This window comes from Mastacembelus armatus, chromosome 12 (genome assembly GCF_900324485.2).
Source record: "Mastacembelus armatus chromosome 12, fMasArm1.2, whole genome shotgun sequence".
In the NCBI taxonomy this organism is placed as follows: domain Eukaryota; kingdom Metazoa; phylum Chordata; class Actinopteri; order Synbranchiformes; family Mastacembelidae; genus Mastacembelus; species Mastacembelus armatus.
The window spans coordinates 1,571,250-1,594,061 of record NC_046644.1 but is presented as its reverse complement, the minus strand read 5'-3'; the positions used below and the strand labels follow the sequence as shown (position 1 = coordinate 1,594,061).

Sequence of the window (22,812 nt, the reverse complement as noted above, 5' to 3'; positions counted from 1 at the left end):
TTTAGTAGGCCTTTGTCACGCTCCAGATAAATGTAAGCCCCTCAATTATTATTGTAAAAATGTTCCTGTTTTTCTGTCTTTCACAACATCAGAGAAAGAGATTTGGGTAAATCTGCCCTTCAATTATTCTGAAAATTAAGTTTGCAGTGTTGATAGAGCATGCATTTACTATTATTATAAACTGTATTTTAATTTGTTGATTGCAAAGTGATCTGACACAAGAGCCTGGCAAACAACTCAGACAAAAAAGATAAATGTGTTCACTATCCATCCTTCTTAAACAGCACGTTGAAACACTACCTTTAGAGCCTCTTTGTTGCTGTGGATGTGAAGCTAATTGGACTAACCCTGTGGGAGAAGCTGCTGACTTCTCTGGGACTTCTGCTCTGTACAAAGCTACACAAACAATAAGGCAAAGGTGTGAATCCTAAAATTGGTGCGGAAGGCATTATCTTGAAGCAAATGTGCAGATTAAAGGGTAATTTAAAGGTGCCAGAAGGCAAGCATTACAAACCCGAGCAGAGACCAGCAAACAAGTTAAAAGTGTGTTACAGTAAATGTTTTAATTGGAGTTGACAGAAAATGGAGAAATACGAACATTTTTATGGTTGAAAACAAGAGATATCTTGTACTTTGAAACACACACACAGAGCTACAGAGACTACAAACTGCTGGCTGCCTGGTGCCCACAGGAAAAAGCACCCTCCCTTTTAATTAGACCAGCTCACCAGATTAGGCCTCATTAGACTGCAACAGTGGAGTGTAGCTAAAGCCCATGCAGGCCTCAAGTGCATCCCACTTTAATTGCTTCTGTGATGGCCTCAGCTCAGGCCTTTGAAATCCCATTCCTGTGGGTAATCAGCCATCTTTGGATGAGAACTGCAAGACTTTCTACTTACTCTTCAGTCTGAAACAGCTACCTGTAACTGGAGCTTTAGCCACATTATCCTTAGTACATATAAGAATAAGTGAAGTTATTATTACGGTTGGTCTTTTTGGAGTATTCTCTTTCCATGCACAGTTCAAAAACTCTAGCTTGGTTGGTGAAAACACAAAAGCAACACAGAAAATATGCTTTACACACTGTAGAACACAACACAGCAGGATATTAGTGCACTAAAAACGTCATCCCTTTTCCTACACTCTTTCATGAACTATGAACAGATCAGTGTAAGTTGTAAAAGCTAGACTAGGAATGAAGCAATATGTGTAAATCACTTGTAGAAGAATATTTCCAAACACAATTAGAAACACTGTATGACTTTATATATTTAGAAGGTTTGGAACTATCACCAACACCAGAATAAAAGGCTGCACATTATGATTGAGTAGGAACATATGCATTTGTATGCAGGGAGAACCTTAATTTTCATTGTACTGCATTTGCAATCAATAGTTAAAAATCATTGTATGAACCTCCACTAATAAATTGCATAGAAATGATTATGAATCCAAAAGGCATGTTTATTGAGATCACCAGTCTTTGGCGAAATACTGTATGAAACAAAATACAGAGACCCCACCATGCCACTTCTGCATACAGCCAGTTAGAAACAATAGATGACTTAAATCATCATAAGAGATTACTGATGGCTTTGCCTGTAACAGTGCTTTAACTCACAAGACTTCAAGTCTGCAGGCATACTAGCAGCGATGAGGTTATCATGCTTATTATAAAGGAAAGGATTACACAAGATCAATAAAAAGTGAGGTCCTTGGTTGAAATAAATGCATTTTGTGAAATAAATTGAAATATAGATGTGCTTATCATGTTAACATCTTTTAATGAAAAGAAAGCATGGACGTAAGCATGGAATAAAAATACAGCATATGTTAATCCTAAAGGCTGTCAACATTTATACAAGACTACCTAAACCACTTTTGGAGGTAAAAAGCGACCGCATCGCTAATAACTTGGGCACAATTGGGCACAACTACAAGTACTACAAGTACAGTAGGTCAAAGTAGAACCAGCAGTAGTTGTCCTGTATTTACTCGATAGGCAATTCTCAATACTATTTCCGGTCAGTACACACACATAAAGGCCAGCTGCTAATAAAGACTGAATGGAAAACGGTGAGGGGGTGGAAATACCGGTTGCCTACAACAATGGTTCACATGGTAAATTCAGCCAAATGTACATTTTTGTAGCACTAATACTATTAGTACATTAACAGAGTCCTGTTAAACTCATCATCAATCCATTATCTATAGCACTTATCCTGTATAGGGTCACAGGGGGTTGGAGCCAGTCACAGCTGACATTGGGCAAGATGCGAGCTACACCCTGGACAAATCACCAGTCTGTCACAGGCCTGACACAAAGACAAACAGGCAGACAGGCAATTTGGAGTCACTAATTTACCTAACCCCAAACTGCATGTGTTTGGACTGTGAGAGGAAGCTGGAGTATCCAGAGAAAACCCACGTAGACATGGGGAGAAGATGCAAACTCCATACAGAAAGGCCCCAGGTCAAACCCAGAACATTCTTGCTGTGGGGTTGCAGTGCTAACCACTGCACACCATACCACCGAGCTTCTCCAGTACTCCAGTGATATTGATTTCTTTTTATGCTTTCTGTACTGCAATGTATGCTGGTGAGACGGACATAATACTAAATTTATCAAGATAACAGACAAACATGAGGGAGTTACAGGGGAAAATCAGAAAGCTAATAACTTTGTTTTGTAAACCAAGACCTCAGACACAATTTGAAAAATTACAAAAAGTATGTAATGCATGGGTTTAAAAAGGAAAAAACACTGGTGTGGTCCTTTATTACTGTTACTGTGGCCTTACATGCACATTGTAACTGGCTGTAACTGGTTGTAACTGGTTATAACTGGCTGTAACTGTATGGACATAAATTCTAAATTTATCAAGATAAATGGTTATAACTGGTTGTAACAGGCTGTAAGTGGCTGTAACTGTATGTAACTGGCTGTAACAGGCTATGACATGCTGTAACTGGCTATAACTGGTTGTAACTGTATGTAACTGGTGATAACTGGTTGTAACCGGTTGTAACTGTATGTAGCTGGTTATAACTGCTGGTAACTGGTTGTAGCTGGTTGTAACTTGCTGTAACTGGCTGAAAGGTGATTCTGTCTCTTTCTGAATCACTCAAAACCTTATAATCCCATGGCCAAACTTCTATTTGACCCCTGTTATTATCTGTAATGCTGCCACAGTTCACAACATGGTATAAATAAACTGCAGTCATCCTTAGGGTCCTCAGCTCTCTAACAGAACACGGTCCACTCTAGATTTCGCTCCTCACAGTCTTCTCAGAGGCTGTTGGAAAGTTGCAATTTAAACCAGCAGGAGGAGGAAATGTATCGATTGCAGAATAAGGCTGTCAACATGGAGGACGTCACCCAGTGGAGGAGTTCATAGGAAGAGGAAGAAGGTGAAGAGGAAGAGGAGCGAGCTGAGGGAGAAGGCACACATCTGGTTCTCCATCCATTTCCTCAGCACACCTGTCAACAGCAAAGAGATGTGCTTATAAACAAGGAAATTAACAAGAAACTTGACATCATGTCTGAATAGAACAGAGCCATTATTCAAGGTGCTGCTGTAAGTGCATATACAGGCAGTTTCATATTAAAGTTCATATTAAGTTCCATATTAAAACATTCTGAGTTTTTATTTTCTTTTGCTGAAAGAAAATAATAATGTTCCCTCTGCATAGAATCTGGACAGCCAGGTGACAGGCTTCTCGCTGTAGCTGGGCACCAAATACACAGATAAACAAAGCGAATTTCAGTGTCAAGAATCTTCAACTAATGTAATGGATGGTTACAGATACTTTTAAAGGTTTGTGAGCAATTCTGCTATGGTCAGTGCACCTATAACACAGTTGATCAGGACATGGTGATTATGATGATGATTATTATTATAACTGCCAGACTACTTTGATGGGCTGTTGGGTGCTCCCTTGAGTAATTATTATGTGGGTGGATTTGGTGTCACTTCAGAGATTCTCAACAATTGGCTTCTGGGTTGCACCTACTGAATTCAATTCAATTCAATTCAATTCAATTTTATTTGTATAGCGCCAAATCACAATACAAATCGTCTCAAGGCACTTTACAAAAACAAAAAAACCCATCAAATCCCTTATGAGCAAGCACTTAGCAACAGTGGAGAGGAAAAACTCCCTTTAACGGAAGAAAAAACCTCCAGCAGAACCGGGCTCAGTTTGGTAGCCATCGCCTCGGTGAGTGGATAGAGGAGAGAGAAAAGATCAGCAACAATAAACAACAAATAGACACTGAAGGTTGGTGGGGACAGTAACTGCACATCAGCAATATACAGCTCCAGGACCAGGGACACCTGCAGAAGGTACAGAGAGGGAACAGAGAGAGAGGGAGAGAGCACAAACTAGGGGAGAGAGAGAGCACAAGGTTAGTGACATTCAATGGTGGAATATACATGTGAGGGTGGAGGAGAGGAAGAGAGGGGAAGGGAAGGGAGGGGAGGGGTAGGGGAGCTAAGTGTACCGATGGTCCTCGGGCAGTCTACAGTGGTGTGAAAAAGTCTTGGCCCCCTTCCTGATTTCTTATTTTTTTGCATGTTTGTCACACTTTAAGGTTTCAGATCATCAAACACATTTAAATATTAGTCAAAGATAACACAAGTAAACACATCATACAGTTTTTAAATGAAGGTTTTAATTATTAAGGGAAACAAAATCCAAAACTACATGACCCTGTGTGAAAAATTGTTTGCCCCCAGTGTTAAAACATAACTTAATGGTTATCACAAAGATGGTTATTAAACTTTGGTTTATCACACCTGAGTTCAATTCCTCTAGCCACACCCAGGCCTGATTACTGCCATACCTGTCCGCATTCAAGAAATCACTTAAATAGGACCTGCCTGACAAAGTGAAGCAGACCAAAAGATCCTCAAAAGCTAGACATCATGCCAAGATCCAAAGAAATTCAAAAACAAATCAGAAAGAAAGTAATTGAGATCTATCAGTCTGGAAAAGGTTATAAAGCCATTTCTAAAGCTTTGGGACTGCAGCAAACCACAATGAGAGCCATTATCTACAAATGGCGAAAACATGGAACAGTAGAGAACCTTCCCAGGATTGGCCGGCCGACCAAAATTACCCCAAGAGCGCAATGACGACTCATCCAAGAGGTCACAAAAGACCCCACAACAACATCCAAAGAACTGCAGGCCTCACTTGCCTCAAGTTAAGGTCACTGTTCGTGACTCTGCCATAAGAAAGGGACTGGGCAAAAATAGTCTGCATGGCAGAGTTCCAAGATGAAAACCGCTGCTGAGCAAAAAGAACATATATGCTCATTTCAGTTTTGCCAGAAAACATCTTGATGATCCCCAAGACTTTTGGGAAAATATTCTGTGGAATGACGAGACAAAAGTTGAACTTTTTGGAAGGTGTGTGTCCCATTACGTCTGGCGTAAAAATAACACCGCATTTCAGAAAAAGAACAGTAAAATATGGTGGTGGTAGTGTGATGGTCTGGGGCTGTTTTGCTGCTGCAGGACCTGGAAGACTTGCTGTGATAAATGGAACTTAGTCCCAATTCTGGCAGGAATTGTCAGTGGGAAGAGTGAATAGCCAGTGCCCTGTCCATCCCCAATACCGTGTGTGTGCATGGTGTGTTTGTGTGTTCACTGCTGTGTGTGTGCACTTGGGTGGTAATGGAATTTCCCCATTGTGGGACTAATAAAGGGAATTAAGTTTAAGTTTAAGAATTCTGCTGTCTACCAAAAAATCCTGAAGGAGAATGTCCGGCAATCTGTTCGTGACCTCCAGCTGAAGCGAACTTGGGTTCTGCAGCAGTACAATGATCCAAAACACACCAGCAAGTCCACCTCTGAATGGCTGAAGAAAAACAAAATGAAGCCTTTGGAGTGGCCTAGTCAAAGTCCTGACCTGAATCCAATTGAGATGCTGTCGAAAACCCTCCAATGTGGCTGAATTACAACAATTCTGCAAATATGAGTGGGCCAAAATTCCTCCACAGCGCTGTAACAGACTCATTGCAAGTTATTGACGCTTTGTCAAAGAGGAAGGTTTTAAGTCTAGCCTTAAAAGTACAGTGAACCCAGGCTGGGAGCTGGTTCCATAGGAGAGGAGCTTGATAACTAAACGTTCAGCCTCCCATTCTTTTGGAAACTCTGGGAACCACAAGTAGACCTGCACTCTGAGAGCAAAGTGGTCTATTGGGATAATATGGTACTATGAGGTCTTTGAGGTATGAAGGAGCTTGATTATGAAGGGATTTGTATGTGAGAAGAAGGATTTTAAATTCTATTCTATATTTTACAGGGAGCCAATGAAGAGAAGCCAATATAGGAGAAATATGATCTCTCTTGCTAGTTCCTGTCAGGACTCTGGCTGCGGCATTCTGGATTAACTGGAGGCTTTTTATGGAGATATTGGGACATCCAGATAGTAATGAGTTACAGTAATCTAGCCTTGAGGTAACAAATGCATGGACTAGTTTTTCTGCATCATTTTGAGACAGGATGTTCCTAATTTTGGAAATGTTGCGCAGGTGAAAGAATGCAGTTCTAGAGATTTGTTTTATGTGTGAGTTAAAGGACATGTCCTGGTCAAAAATAACTCCAAGGTTTTTTGCAGTAGTGCTAGAGGCCAGGGTTATGCCATCTAGAGTAGCTATAATTTGAGAAAAGTTATTTCTGAGATTTTTTGGCCCAAATATAATGACTTCTGTTTTCTCTGAGTTTAAAAGTAAAAAGTTACTGGTCATCCAGGCCTTTATGTCAGTTAGACAGGCTTGAAGTCTGGTTAACTGGTTTGTGTTAACAGGTTTAATAGATAGATATAACTGAGTGTCATCTGCATAGCAGTGGTAATTAATAGAGTGCTTCCTAATGACATATCCTAAAGGAAGCATGTACAGGGTGAACAGAATCAGTCCTAGCACGGAGCCTTGTGGAACTCCATAACTAACTTTTGTTCGTGTGGAAGGTTCATCATGGACATGAACAAACTGGAATCTGTCTGATAAATAGGATTGGAACCACTTTAACGCTGTTCCTCTGATACCAATCACATGCTCCAGTCTCTGTAATAAGATGTTGTGGTCAATGGTGTCGAATGCTGCACTAAGGTCTAGGAGGACAAGTATTGAAACAAGTCCATTATCTGAGGCTAAGAGAAGATCGTTGGTAACTTTCAACAGTGCTGTTTCTGTACTATGATGTGTTCTAAATCCTGATTGAAAATCTTCAAATAGTTCATTCCTGTGTAAGGGGTGTGATAGCTACTTAGCAACAGCTTTTTCTAGGATTTTAGAAATAAATGATAGGTCGGATATTGGTCTATAATTAGCCAAGACTCCTGGATCAAGACTACAGCACACACAGCACGACACGCTTGCAATAGGAAATTAATCACATACCTGGAAACCCTGACAGTTCAGTTCAGCAACCTCTCTCGTCAGCAATCTATAGTGATTCATCAGTGCAAAAATTACTTGTAAAACTATATTATTTATGCAGGTAGAAACATGCCTGAACTTTTCACTAAGCTTGATAAAGCCTCTCACCCTCTCTCTCTACCTTGTCCTAAAACGGTCCATGATTCTGACTTTTATGACGCTCCATACAAATCCATTCACTTCCCATTTTCCTTCAGTAACTTCCTTCATTTTGGGTTAAGGAAGAGAACCACCTTACCCTAACAGCCTTATTTGTGGAGGGCAACACTAGGCCACCGTGATGCTCAGAAAAAAGGGATAAAGACATGCATACTCGCATCACAGACTCTCACCTTCTGATCAGACATCATGCTGTTGGATTGGAGAGGGGTTTGGTGTCCGCTGAGCAGACCGCCTCCTGGTCGATCATGCTCACAAAAGATAGTCCCATTGATGTAGTGAAAGCGATCACCTGGGACCAGACGGTTCCTACAGGTCGCACAGGTGAAACACTAGAAGACAGACAGATATGATGGCCGTAAATGGACAAGCACATTGACGACCACATAAATGACGGGGGAATTTCAGTGCTGGAGCAGTGCAATTACATAATCACACTCACTTTAAGGTGGTAAACATTGCCTTGTGCTCTCATCACCATCTCACTGGCAGGTATGGACTGTCCACAAGCACTACAGGCACCACTATGTCCAAAGAGCCTGCAGATAAAGTCATAGAAGCAGTCAACCATTTTATAACCATTGCATCACTATAATATAGACACATAACTGTGACTTTTTGTTTCTAAATGGAATCTAATTTCTACTATTTATGAGGTAATTGATTGGTAAAATGACTGCTGTCATCATCCTGTACCTTCCAAGAGCTGTAAAATCTCATCTCATGAGCTCTTAATAATTGATCTGTTACTAAAACTGGAATCCTTGCATATTTTAGTTTCACAGGCCAACAACAACAACAGACACTTGTGTTACTTTAACATGGTCTGAATACCATCAATATGTTTCTGTCTACTTCATATACACGTGAGTGGAGCCCAGAGCTTGTCTGGTGCAGGTAATATAAAGCTGGCCTCAGTCTGTACCACAGTGTCTGTTGGATTTGCTGTTATCTTTACAGCTCTATGTATAGTTCATATGTTGTCATAGCAACCGCCATCATATGGATTTATCATGTGGCACCATGAGCCAATGTGCATTATTTACAGGCCTCCAGACTGCATCCAACATAAATTCCTGTGCGGCACAGCACATCTATGCATATACACTATATAAAGATTTGGAAGAAAGACAGAAGACTGATTGTCTTCTGTGTGTCATGAGTGTTACAGTGCACATCAGCAGCCAGTGCATATCTAGCACAACCAAGACCTGAACTGCAGCGGGCTGAAGTTTTTAATAGGGAGCTTTTGTCATCAGTACAACATCTTGTCTCTGTGTTTCTCTCCTTCAGTGACTGCACAGAGTAATTAATTTTTTATCTTAAGCCAAACAGTTATTAAATAACGCCTGAGGGGTTCCCTGTTTTCCTTCATTAACCTCCCCCACCCATGATCTTCAGGTTCAGTTACATCTTACTTCGCTTTTCTACCATGAGGTATGAGTAAGTGAAGGCCTGACACAGACCAGGATTATAGGTCAGCAAAGGTTAGCAGAGTAACCAAAAACTGCTTATGCAAAAGTACTATTAGTTAGATAGATAGATAAATAAATAGATACATAGAGACACATAGATAGATGGACAGATAGATAGACAGATAGATAGAATTCAGATTGTCCAGCAGCTGTTATATTTACTTTATTCAAAATTTAACAATATGTTGTTAAAACCATTGTTTTAAACTTGTAAACATCTTACTAAACAGACCAAGTTAAAACAGTATAACAGAGAAATAATAGATAAAAGCCAAAGTAGCCCAATTAACTGTTTGAGTTTGAGTCCAAAAGAGTCTAGTGACTTGTGAACAACTTAAAGGTACAGTGTGTAAAATGTGAAAGATTTAGTTGCATCTGTTGGTGAGTTTGCAGAATGCAGCCTTCTGAGCACCCCTCAAACGCCATCCCCTTGTTTTCATGTGTGAGGGAGGGTTTGGTGAGTGTATGTGTTAAAACAAACCATGACCCCCTGTCTAGAGCCAGTGTTTGGTTTGTCCATTCTGGGCTACTGTGGAAACAAGTCGGTGCAACATGGCTATGAAAAGGAGACTAGATTTATAAGGCTCAATCGAAGATTAAGAAAATGCAATGGTTGGTATTTTCTGGTGATTACACACTAATGAAAACATATTTATGAATACTATGTTCAATTTCTATTACTACAAATATTACACATTGAACCTATGTTTTTCACCAGTTCTTTTATTTTCTGTGAATGTGTTTGACATCATTTCAACCACAGATGGGCTGTGTATGAAAATACACAGCTTATACTCAAATTTCACATCATGATCTCTTGTTCTGATAACATCCTACATACAGTATAATATACAACCAAACCATGAACATCCCTGTGCAATATCACTAACATGAAAATTGTACATGTATATTTTAGTTTCATGGAAAGAGTACTTGATACTTTGAAAATACAGACCACAAAGTACAACCTCAATGAACCAAGTCAGTTAAGCTCTGGTTGCAGACATCCAACTTAGTTGGAGCACACACAGGGCAGAAAGTGAAAGTCTGTTCACTGATTCACTTCAATTCATAGGCCTGATGGTGCCGACAGCTGTTAGCTCTTTGGCAGGGACAGACAGAATAAAGCAGAATCCACACACTGTTCACAAGGTCTCACATCTCATACCCAGAGATAATATCTCTTCATCAACCATAAGAGAAGAAAATACTAATTCCACTAAAGGTATCCCTATAAACACTGGTAGCACAGTGTACACAGGAAATATGTGCCAAATAATGCCATCTGCACCTATGAGACCAGCCCCATTTGCTGTGTACATGATGATGAAAAACTTTATCGTATTGTTGACATTTACATTGAAATCCACGGACAATCTTACCTGATAAGTGTTGGGGTGGCCATATCATATCTGCCATATCCAGTAGGTTTGGTTGATGATCTGCCAATCTTGTTTGATTTAATAAACCCAATGAAATCCGGTAATGTTGTGACCAGGGCCCAGGCTAAGCTGATCAGTGACTGGTCTCCAACACTCAGTGCACTGCCCTTCTTCGATGCAGTGCTACAGACTAATCCGGTGAAGTCCAGAAAACCCCGCACTCAGAGAAGGCAGGAGAAATTTCAGCACATTGGTGTTAAACCACCAGGTGAGGCTGCTTCAGATCTGCCCATAAACTTTAAACTGCCTACCAATATTATTCAGATGCAACAGGATGACCCAACATTGTTCAAACTACTGCTGAGGATCAGGAAAAAAGACCCAGATTCCGTAGCTGAGCCCGATGAAATGGCAGATGAGTATTTCCTACTATACGGTATCCTTTACTGCCAGCATGGTTAATTTAAGCAGCTAATGGTCGCTCAAACAGGCTGAGAAATTATGCTTACCTTGGGCCAATCTATTCCCTGGGCTGGCCACCTGGGGAAGAATAAAACCACAGCACGCATTAAATGGCATTTCTATTGGCCTGGTCTGCATTCAGCTGTTGCCCAGTTTTGTAGAAGTTGTCCTCAGTGCCAAAAAGATGCCATAGACCTCTACTAGAAGCCCAGCCAAAGCGCCACTCCAGCCTCTCTCAACTATTACCACTCCATTTGATGGCCTTGGCATGGACGCTGTTGGCCCTGTGGAGAAAAGCAAGGCAGGAAATCGGTTCATATTAATCGTAACGGCCTATGACACAAATATCCTGAGGTTTTTCCTTTAAGGATTGTTAAAGAAAAAACTGTGGCTTTACGTTGATCCAGTTATTCTCCAGGGTGGGCTTCCCCTGTGAAAGTTTAACTGATCAAGAAACTAACTTCATGTCTGAAGCAGATGTACAAGTTGCTGGGCATCCGGAGTGTTCGAACAACAACCCCCTACCACCCTCAGATGGACAGACTGACTCAAGGTTTCAAGCAAACCCTGAAGCAAATGCTCCGTGAGTTTGTCAGTGACACTGATTCTGATTATGATCAGTGGCTCTCAATCTCCTCTTTGCTTACAATGAGGTACTGCAAGCCACCACTGGCTTTTCTCCCTTTGAACTCTTGTATGTTCATGAGTTAAGAGGCCCTCTGACTTTGTTAAAAGGGAACCTGGGAGGAGGATCGGGGGAGGGGGTAGTTAATGTGATCTCTTACGTTATACAAACGCGTAAGAAGCTGCCAAAGATGAGTGAGTTGGCCCAGGTGAATACAGAGTCCGCGCGACAATACTGAAAGACCTTGCCCACCACAGGAACTTCGAGCCTGGACAAAAGCTGCTGGTCATGTTACCCACCAGTGATAGCAAACTCTTTCGGGAGTCCCCAGGCCACACTGATCTGGTGGAGCATAATATTGTGTTAAAACGTGATGCAACCACTATACGTATGAGTTACAGGATACCTGAGTGCCTCCTGGTGGCCTTGGAAGAAGGAAGTGGACCTGATGTTATCCTAGGGAATTGTCCAGCTGTCCAAGAGTGAATGGTGTAACCCAGTGGTGTTAGTTCCTAAAAAGGATGGGACTATCAGATTTTGTATCGACTTCAGCAATTACAGGAGCCCACAGCATTTCACATGCGCTGGGGGCTATTTGAGTTTGCTGTCTTGCCATTTGGTCTCCATGGTGTGCACGGACAGAGTGTGACCACTCTAATTATGCATGTGCCTACCTCGATGACGTTGTTTTCAGTAACATCTGGATGGAACATGTGGAACATCTGGGAAAGGTCTTAGATCATCTACATGCAGCAGGTCTCACAATCAATCCAGCAAAACCTGCCCTGTTTTCATCATTGAAGGTGGAGTAATAAGCCCTGAAATGAATAAGGTTGAAGCCATTGAATCATGCCCTCTTCCAAAAACCAGGAAGCAGCTGAGATCCTTTTTGGGAATGGCTGGGTTTTACTATTGTCTCATACCCCTCTTCTCTGCAAGAGCTGCTCTGACCGATATGACTGGTACCCAGCAGCCCAACCAGCTGAACTGGACAACAGACGGAGTTGCAGCTTTCAAAGACATCCAACAAGCCTTAAGCAAGAATCCTGTTTTGCATTGTCCAGATTTTGAGAAAGACTTTATTCAGCAAACAGATGCCTCAGAGAGGGTAGTTGGAGTAGTGCTGTTACAGGGGCCACTTGACGACCATCATCCTGTAGCTTACATCAGCCGTAAGCTGTTTCACCAAGAGGTATGATATGCAACAATTAAAAGAAGGCCCTAGCCATCAAATGGCTCTTGGATTCCTCCAAATATTACCTCTTAAGGAGGCAGTTCATCTTGCAGACAGACCACAAGGCTCTGCAATGGCTGGAGAAGAATGACACAAATGGAAGAATAACACGGCTATACTTGGTGGATGTTATACACGGTTAGACTTGGTGATGCAACCCTTCCGATTTGTTCCCTGGGAAAGAGAACCACACCGCTGAACACATCTCTCGCTGCCATAGTGAGGTCTTGAAGGGGCGTGGGGGCATATGATGGCTGCCTTGCCACACACATAAAGCAAAGTGGTAACCCAGCACACATTCTCAGTTTATTTCATTCATTTAGCACTTTTTGACACACTAACACTAGGGCTGCACGATACTGAAAAAAAAAAAAAAACCCAACTCACATCGCAATAGCTTTTTTTCTGCAATATATATTGCAATGTGTAGAAATACAGGAATGTTCATCAGATGTCTTGAATTGCTCAAAAATTAAATAATTCTACAATAAAAATTTGCGTACAAAAATAATATTTATAAGTTACTGAACTTAGAAAAATGCATTGTCTGTTGTTAAACAGACGAAACGTCATCCAGACCCCAAGCAGGCAATGCTTCTCTCATCCCCTTTGCTTTGTAAATTGTTTTTTTAAGAACCCATAAATCAGAATTAATTACTTTGTCAGGCAAATATAGACCAGTGTGCCACATTTTTGTAAAGAGTTTATTATATCTTTTCATGTGACAACACTGTAACAGTGTAAATTTGCTGTCCCCTCAAAATAACTCAACACACAGCCATTAATGTCTAAACCGCTGGCAACAAAAGTGAGTACACCCCTAAGTGAAAATGTTCAAATTGGGCCCAAAGTGCCAATATTTTGTGCGGCCACCATTATTTTCCAGCACTGCCGTAACCCTCTTGGGCTTGGAGTTCACCAGAGCTTCCCAGGTTGCCCCTGGAATCCTCTTCCACTCCTCCATGATGACATCATGGAGCTGATGGATGTTAGAGACCTTGCGCTCCTCCACCTTCTGTTTGAGGATGCCCCACAGATGCTCAATAGGGTTTAGATCTGGAGACATGCTTGGCCAGTCCATCACCTTTACCCTCAGTTTCTTTAGTAAGGCAGTGGTCGTCTTGGAGGTGTGTTTGGGGTCATTATCATGGTGGAATACTGCCCTGCGGACCAGTCTCCGAATGGTCACAGGGTCACTTAAATGCTAGAATGCAGAATATGGGGGTTTTAGTGTTTTAGATGCCTGTAAATAACTGCCAACTGTTTTAGTGCCGTTAGATGCCTGAAGATAGAGGACACCTGAAAAAAACAGACTGACAGGCTGACCCCCCCCCATCCCTTCAACCTCTGCAGCAATGCTGGCAGCACTCATACGTCTATTTTCCAAAGACAACATCTGGATATGACGCTGAGCGCGTGCACTCAACTTCTTTGGTCGACCATGGCGAGGCCTGTTCTGAGTGGAACCTGTCCTTTTAAACCATTGTCAAATTTAACACACCTGCTCCCCATTCACACCTGAGACCTTGTAACACTAACGAGTCACATGACACTGGGGAGGGAAAACGGTTAATTGGGCCCAATTTGGACATTTTCACTTAGGGGTGTACTCACTTCTGTTGCCAGTGGTTTAGACATTAATGGCTGTGTGTTGAGTTATATTGAGGGGACAGAAAATTTACACTGTTATACAAGCTGTACACTCACTACTTTACATTGTAGCAAAATGTCATTTCTTGTGTTGCCACATGAAAAGATATAATAAACTATTAACAAAAATGTGAGGGGTGTACTCACTTCTGTGAGATACTGTATGTTCTCTGCAGTCTCCAAAGTTCCCCCTCATCCCACCCAGACACATGTGATGTGAAAGTGAAAGTATGGTAACCCATACTTGTGCTCTGCATTTAACCCATCCCAAAGTGCACACACCCAGCAGTGAACACACACCGTGAACACACACCCGGAGCAGTGGGTGTCATTGGAAAGGCCAGGATGTCCTCTATTGAGCACATCAGGACTTAGTAGGGTAGCTCAAATGAGTCTGTAGATATAGACCAAAAATAAATGTCCACTACAGTTGACATAAATGAATAGGCTGGGTCTCAGGAGGATATCAGAGCCATCAAGGTTCTTCCTGAATTAGCTAGTCCAACTGTATTTCAACACAGTGACATAGACGGTTATTGCTTTAGCAATCCCTTGGCAGAGAAATTCAGGTGTTCCAACAATGAGCAAAACATTACAATAGAAACATTGTAGAAAAAGTAATATTGCGTGATTGTTAACACACATTTATGTAATGCTGCCACAGTCACATGTAAATGTGTGTACAATGATTGTCATGATTAAGCTTAAAACAAGTCATAATAAAATACCTAATTGTGGAAACAGGTCTGATGGTCTCAGGAACTGAGTGCTTGAAGACGCTCCTCTTCTTAAATGCAAATAGTCATTTAACCTGTTAGGCTCTGGGCCATTTTTAAGACTACTGCTCAAAAATGACATAACCAGAATCTTTGTTTATATAAAAACAATTTATGATCAGAAAACAGCAAAGGTAAGACAAAATTCATGATCATGGCTTCATAATTTGACATTTACTTATGCAATTGCTTGGCTGATCTTTCAGTGAGTTTTAGTGGTAGATAAATAGGACTTGTATTGTTGGAATCTGCTTAGTGTTATCTGTCAAAAGGTTAAAGGATGACGGTACCACAGCCAGTGGACACATAAAGAAAGCAGAGGAGCATTTGTCAGACATTGGCACACTGACAATCATCATATCTGGTGGAACTGATGGAGCTCAGAAGTGACACATTTAGGCATTAAGGCTTCACCGATTCTGGGTTTGCTAGGGTCCTTCCTGGTTCAAGATACAGCAGGCCTCTTCCAACCATGTGCAGTGCATCTTATTGCCGATTATGGTCAAATTTAAGTGTAGGGTGACAGCTGTATTTCTTCAGAGAGATTCTAAAAGTCAATGTAATATTACTGGAAAGAAATGCAAAGTCTCCTCTGCATGCCTTGAGCTGTGGCTATACACACCCAGTCCTGTGTTTTCCTCAGAGATGTGGCGACCCACAGAATCAACATCTGTGTTACACCAATCTACCTCGTAGTTACTAAAACACTGGCACCCTGTCTACAAAGAAGAATACACAGGTACGACTGTGTATATGGCAAGGATACCAGTGTTATTTAGGTCATGTTGAGCTTACAGAATTAACTTTGACAGATCTTTCTTCCCAAATACCAGACTATAGAATTGCAGTTCCCAAGTGGTTTCTCTACCCAATATTTCAAGCTGAATACAAGAAAATTCACATGTGCTTCTGTTCTGAATTTCTTTCCACACACAGGGATAGCTGTCCATGCCATCTGACCAGTGTGTCAGCTAGGCTCACCTGATGTAGTCGTTCTTACAAAGGATCATGCCTCCTTTACTGTAGCAGGTGGTGCTGTACTCGCCCAGCAGAGCATGGCAGCAGGAGCATTTGAGGCAGCGCGTGTGCCAGTATCGCTCCATTGAGAAGAGCAGGAAGCGATCTGTGATTTGACCTCCACATCCTGCACATGACCTGCCTGCTGTCCCCCCACTGCTGCCCATTACCGCCACCGTGGGCGCCTCCACTCTGCTGTTCACCATGGCAATCTGGACACATGGCAAGAGATAAATGAGAGAAGACCGAGGGATAAGTGCAGAAATGCAGTGTCGTCATATAGTTTCTGACAATGTTTTACACAATTTAAAAGTAAAAAAATAATTTAACAAATCCTGTTTGAATGTGTAATAGCATATCAAACTTTAAAGGGAACAATAACCAGCAATTAATATAAGATCTAATATCTTATCATTGATACATTTATTTGGAATGTAAATAAAATGACACGAGACAGGAAGACAGTCCTGTCTTTTCAAATGTGGCAGCTGTTCTAATTAAGCTTATTAAGAAAAGAAGACAAGACAGGCAAGAAAACACATGCAACACAGAATACAGTAGAGAGTTGCTGTTTTCCACAGCTGAAACAAAACAAACTGGTTTTAGGCCTATGACAGCTCCTATTTTAACTTGATAACCCAGTATGTGCAAAGAGGAGGCTCTTTGCAACATCTTGTACCTCTACAAATGTAATGGGTGTTCTATGACCAGATGTAGTGGCGTACACTTTTTGCAAATGTTTGGCTCTTTATCTTGGAACATGGAAACTAAACCAAAGCAAGAGTTGGAAATTGTTGGATGTGAAGTTGTTTTAAATGTCAGCCGAAACAGGAGTGCCATGAGGCAACATTTATTCTTTCCCCTGCCCTCATTTTTCCATTACAAAACTGCACTGATTTTATGCACAGCTGAGAATAATATTGCTTTTGAATCACACCGAGTACAACCACAGCAGTGTGTGAGTCAGCAGCACTGCCTATTCAGCCACTTCCCTGATTTATAATTAGTGCCAACAACAACATAAAATAATTGCAGGGCTAGATTTCATTTTCCATATGAGCAACAGCAGCACAATTTGTCCTCTAGAGCGTCTAATTTCAGCTAGGGCATGTTTAGCTTTACGACTCGCCTTCCCACAAGATTATTTGAGATTGCAGCAGCTGGTCCTCTGCAGTGAAACAGGCTGCCCTCAATACCCTCATTTCTACAGCAGACACCTGGCTCTAATCAGCCACAGGAACTCCATGTTTTACGAAGCCCAAGGCTGCATAAAAACCACAAACAGCCTCATCCACTGAGACTAAACCTTCCCATTAGGGAAAGCTTGTTCATGAATGAATTGATGAAATAAGTCCAACTATTTGATTCAGAAATTAAACAACTTCAATCCTAATGTTCCTGACATTAATATTTTGTTATTTTTTTAAACTTTACATGTACTGTATACAGCAGCCGCACCAGTTATGGGCCAATATTTTAAATAAATGTTACATATAGTTATATTATAACCTGCTTAGAGTCAGTAAAAACGTAGGATACATTCACATTACATATTACAATCCAATCTTTTGTCAGATGTCATTTTTTTGTTGATGATTGACATTCGTGTTAGTAAGTGTTTCTGGCTCTGTTGTGAACTATGAAATATGAGCCCCATACACACAAATATATGTATGGTGTACAAGTATATATATGCTGCACAAAAATAAAAGACATCAATTGTGTGACAGATAAAGCATACAATTTCTTCCAAGAACTGCTCTTACAATATGACCCTTTGACTTGAACAGAGGTTTCGCCAGATTTGGGCCACTTCAGTAAGTAATCGAAACATACTGTAGCAGGAAACCTGAAAAATGTGTGATCCAGGCTTCTGATTGTAGTTACTTCTGTTGTTTTGTGTGGAAGCAAACATGGGAGTTAAAGCCCAGAAACATGCTTCTTTTTTGTCAGAAAGACAGATCAATGAAATGTTAAAAGAGATTTTAATGAACCGCAGACAACAGTGGACATAATGCCATGACTGTGGACTCTAGGCAAAACTGTGACATCAGAATAATAGCATATGTAGAGCAGAGAGATACCAAGAAAGCTGACTGCTGAATTTCTCCTATGAGTTGATGATAATATCCATCATAAGTGGTCAGCATGCAACACAAATATATTACTAGATGGACAGAGGGAACAGGATGTCTAACGTGACCAGGGAACTTTCCTGTTATGGACCTGCTCTTCTTTCCCCATCTATTTCCTGTCCTCAATGCCATGTTCCTTTGGGTGGCACAGCACCAACAATGAAATCAATTAGCAGACCAAATGTGCATAATACAATGACTTCTAGCCCTGTGCAATGAAGTCAAAACAATTTCTGGGTGGATAAAATGGCTCATGCAACTTCTCATCAACTCCTTAAAGCTTGCAGTTGTTTCTTTTTTCCTTTACAGAAATATCTGACCATCATATCTTTTTATGTTGCTTGTCAACCTGCATGAATCTTCTATTATCCCAGTTTTTCCTTTACCAGCCTCTTCCACTTTTCAGCTTTTACACTATAATTTACACTGTGTTAACAAACAACAGTAACAAATCTTATCTCTTTCTTATTAACACACTTTCCCACTAACACACTATTGTTATGCTCTGTCCATTTCAGCTGATCAGGTAGCACATCTGCAGCTGGTCAGTGCAGCACTTCCCTCGTTTCCCACTGAACACAGGAGCAGATGTTTTTACAAAAACAAACAAAAAAAAAAACAGTGAAAAACATTACAGTGGTTTATCAGATCCTGCCTAAACATGTCACACTTTCTGACTTTCTCACTCACAATTCCACCACTGCTTGTGTGAACTGTCTCTTTCCTCTTACAATTGAAACACTAAGTGGAGGCAGCTGCCTGCCACTGGCTCAATGTGCTTAATTCCCTGGCTGCATGTGTCACATTATATGCAATGCTATATCACTCAAGCTCCTGCCAACATCAAGTTCTGCTCTGGTAAATAATCGGGGCCCAAATGACACCACTAATTTAAACAACAATTAGTAGTGAATCAATGCACGCCTGACAGATAATACATTATGTGGGATCTCATAAGTGTTTATGTGATATTGCATTAAGCCTGGTAATGCTGGTGAAATCTGTCTGACTTCACTGCAGCTTTTTGCCAGTCTCCTAAAATACACATATCCAGCAAGTTGACCTGTACTAATACCAATCATTCTGTCCAGCACATGTCCCATCCAAAACAAAGTCTGGCAATAGCCTGACTGATGAAGCTGTCACTAGAAAGACACTGCAGTCTGGTCACACTGACTTTCCCCAAACTGAATTTAAATGACTTAAAGCTTTCATACAGGAATAACTCTTCCTGCACTCTGTGAGTACTACAGTGTAGCACATTCACAGCCACTGTAGCAGTCAGATTCCTCCTGTGTGCAACATAATTTGCCAGTAAAAGCTGATTCTGATGAAAACAGTCATACCTTAGTACTTTACTAACTAACTTAGTACTAAAATATAGTACCATATTAATATTAGCACCAAATGCAAGTATAGAAGGGTATAATACCTGTGGCCTGTCCAGGGTGTACCCCACATCTGGCTGGGACTGGCTTGAGCCCCCTACGCCCCTCCACAGGATGAGCAGTCTAGATAATGAACTGATGGGTGGATATCTTCTGTCAGCAAGGCTGCATCTGAGCAAAGGCTGACCAGGGCATTGAGTGTCACTCAGTACATCTTACTGACCTTGCTCTAGCTAATAATTGATCACATTAACTAAATAATTACAGTATCTTAAATTGGGGCATATCTTGCAGGGGATAAGAAGTCAGTGTTTTTGAATGAATAATTTAGTTATTTGCATTTAATCAGAGTATTCAACTAATCTTGTCAGAGTAAGGCTGACAAGATTAGTTGAATAAGTGATTAGTCAGTGGAACTTTAAGCAAGATTATTTACAATTTACAACTTATAACTATTTATAGACATTAGACACAGACACAGGGAACTCTGTGAAATAAGGCTACTTTATTGGACCAACTTTTTAGCCTTCCCCAGCCAACTAAACACACACACACTCACACTCTTCATTTGAGGTGTATGAAACAAATAACCTCAGCTCATGTGTGGAAAGCTCAGTAAGTATGACTACAGGCACCAAAGACACCAGTCTGCAGTACAACAGAGATCCTGGCCCAGCACTGAGTTACATTCAGTTTCCCTTCTTCTGAGATGCACATAGTGTTTCATTAAATCTGGTCTCTTTTTAATTAACACCAAGGGCACTGGTTCCTGTGGCAGAGATGGTCCCCTGCAGAAACCTACTACAGCTGCAGTCAAATCCCAAGTGTCCTTTCAGTGCTGTAAACTCGAGCACAGCCAGCACAATAAATAAGTAAAAAAAAATAAACAAATGCATAAACAAAATGAACAAGGGAAATCAACATGCAAGGAAAGCAGACACAAATCGACTACTCCTACTAATAATACTAGTTGTTCTTATGATTAGCTTAGCTTAAAAACAAGCGGAACCATGACAAAGAACAAAACAGTTCAACCTAACTTTATCATAAAGTGCCAAAACTGCCATGTGGCGGCATTTTCTGTTTCCTCAGAAGCCACAGAAAATACATATTGTTGTCGCACTACGAGACAATGAGCGACAGCCTGATTAGATAACAGTATCATGAGAACATGTCTGATCTTCCAAAGCTATCATGAAGACAGTTTATTATCAGCAGAGTAATCACATGTAGTCCACTCACCCCGGTGCTGTGAACCTGGAGGTCGCCAATGGCGTCTGCCCCCCCCCCCCTTCCCCGCCAGATGTTGAAGCGACAGCTGTAAAGTTTTTAACTGCTAATGTTCCCCAGGCGTCGGCTCTGTGGTGAAAGCGCAGACAAACTCCTCTTCTCTCTTCCCATTTATAAAAGAGTGCCTAAGATTGAGGCTGGACAAAAGCCCCTGTACAGTTTCTGCCACCGTCCCTGTGTAGAGACGTCCTTCCCGGCAGAGAGCAGACCCCCAGTGATTACACGGATTTATACCTGACTCTCTAACGTGAGCTGGGGGCGTGGCCCCTGGTTCCTGGCCCCGCCCAGGATAGAGGATGACTGCTGCTATGTGGTGCGTCAAAGGTCACAATCCTGTGTCACTATGGGTTTACATTTGAATAGCTCACCTTGAAAACTGGCATCAGACACCCTAAACCTGAACAGCCTAATTAGAAACTGAATGTATTAGTTTGGAAATGAACTCTGACTGTAAAATTAGGAGAGTTTATTTGCTCTAAAACTTTTTGATCTTCTCTTTATGTACTATTTATATATATACTATTTATTTATATATATATTCAGTTCTCACAGGTCATTTTCCAGCAGCTGTGTTTTTAGTCCCACAGTTGTTTCAGTTGTGTTTGTGCTACAGACTTAGAAAAAGAATAAAATTAGTATGCAGGTATTACCAATTAGACATAGGCCTACTAAAAGTACAGAAAGTAGCCATTATGCTGAAAGGCTCCTTTCATTGTATTAAAATATGGAGTCTCAGAGGTTCTAAAAGAAGATAACACTTTTATCATCCTATTAGTGAGGACCTTACAAATCCAAGAATAGCTTTGCACATGAAGCTAAGTAGGTCTAGGCCACTCTGAACTACAGTACAGAGCAACTAAACTTTTTACCATATAATAAATAGAAATTGGCTACAGCTCAGCAGAAAGCGTGGGCATGCGACACTGCAGTTCCCTGCACAACTGCAAACTAATGCTAATGACACTTTAAGTTTTCTGGATGTGTCATAACAACTTTACATCAGCAGCTTGCTGTGTGCCAGCCTGTAGAAAAACAATAATAATAACTAGGCAGGTTTCAATTAAAAGTAGCCTACAGACTGATGGTCCAAAGCAAACTCTAGGCTTTGTTTTCCTTTATCTATGGATAAACCTACATATGTACATATTCCAACACACGCTACAGTGAGCTGGCAGTGCATTGAGCCTCTTTTTAACCAAAGGAGGGACCAGCTCTAACCACAATGTCAGTTCCCTGTCAGCACCTTGAATTACGTGGTTATTTAGAGTCTGCCCCTTGTGCCCATTGTGGTCTAACTAAGCCTATACCCTGAACCACAGTCATGTAGAGGTCTGTAATACACACACGTTTTAGTGTCTGGGATAGTGCTGCTCTGGGATCCAGAGTCTCAGAGCTTATCTGGTTATGTTAATAGTCTTATTAACCAGAACAGCTGGAAGCTGAAGCTTTTAGAGATGCGCTCTGTTTTGAGGTGGCTATAAAACATTAAGATGTAGTATGACTTAAAGCCCTGTCCATATCCATTAACCTGCATTTCCGAGAGGTTATACTTACATTACTTTTCACAAAAGAAAAACTAAACTGAGACTATAGTCATTACCACATGCTGAAATATTATACATTTCATATCTTGTGATCTTTGATTCTAACAAACTGAAAGTGTGTGTGCAGAGGATGACCTCTGGTGGACAATCAGCTAACATGCCAGCTTTAAATGCTCTCCTTAGCCTGCTGTACCTAAAGTGAGCTGCATACCGTCTTTGGCACAC

The 22,812-nt window shown here is 41.1% G+C and overlaps 1 protein-coding gene across 1 annotated transcript; it reads right to left on the bottom strand.

Annotated features, from left to right (window-relative positions):
• Nucleotides 1-613: 613 nt before the first annotated feature.
• Nucleotides 614-21,214, bottom strand: lmo4a (LIM domain only 4a). Its single transcript, XM_026298122.1, has 5 exons — nucleotides 20,996-21,214; nucleotides 16,195-16,442; nucleotides 8,052-8,148; nucleotides 7,783-7,941; nucleotides 614-3,481 (listed from the first exon to the last, which is right to left on the bottom strand). Exons 2-5 carry the CDS (start codon nucleotides 16,434-16,436, stop codon nucleotides 3,473-3,475), a joined length of 507 nt encoding a protein of 168 aa, XP_026153907.1. The 5' UTR covers nucleotides 16,437-16,442; nucleotides 20,996-21,214; the 3' UTR covers nucleotides 614-3,472.
• Between the last annotated feature and the right edge of the window lie 1,598 nt (nucleotides 21,215-22,812).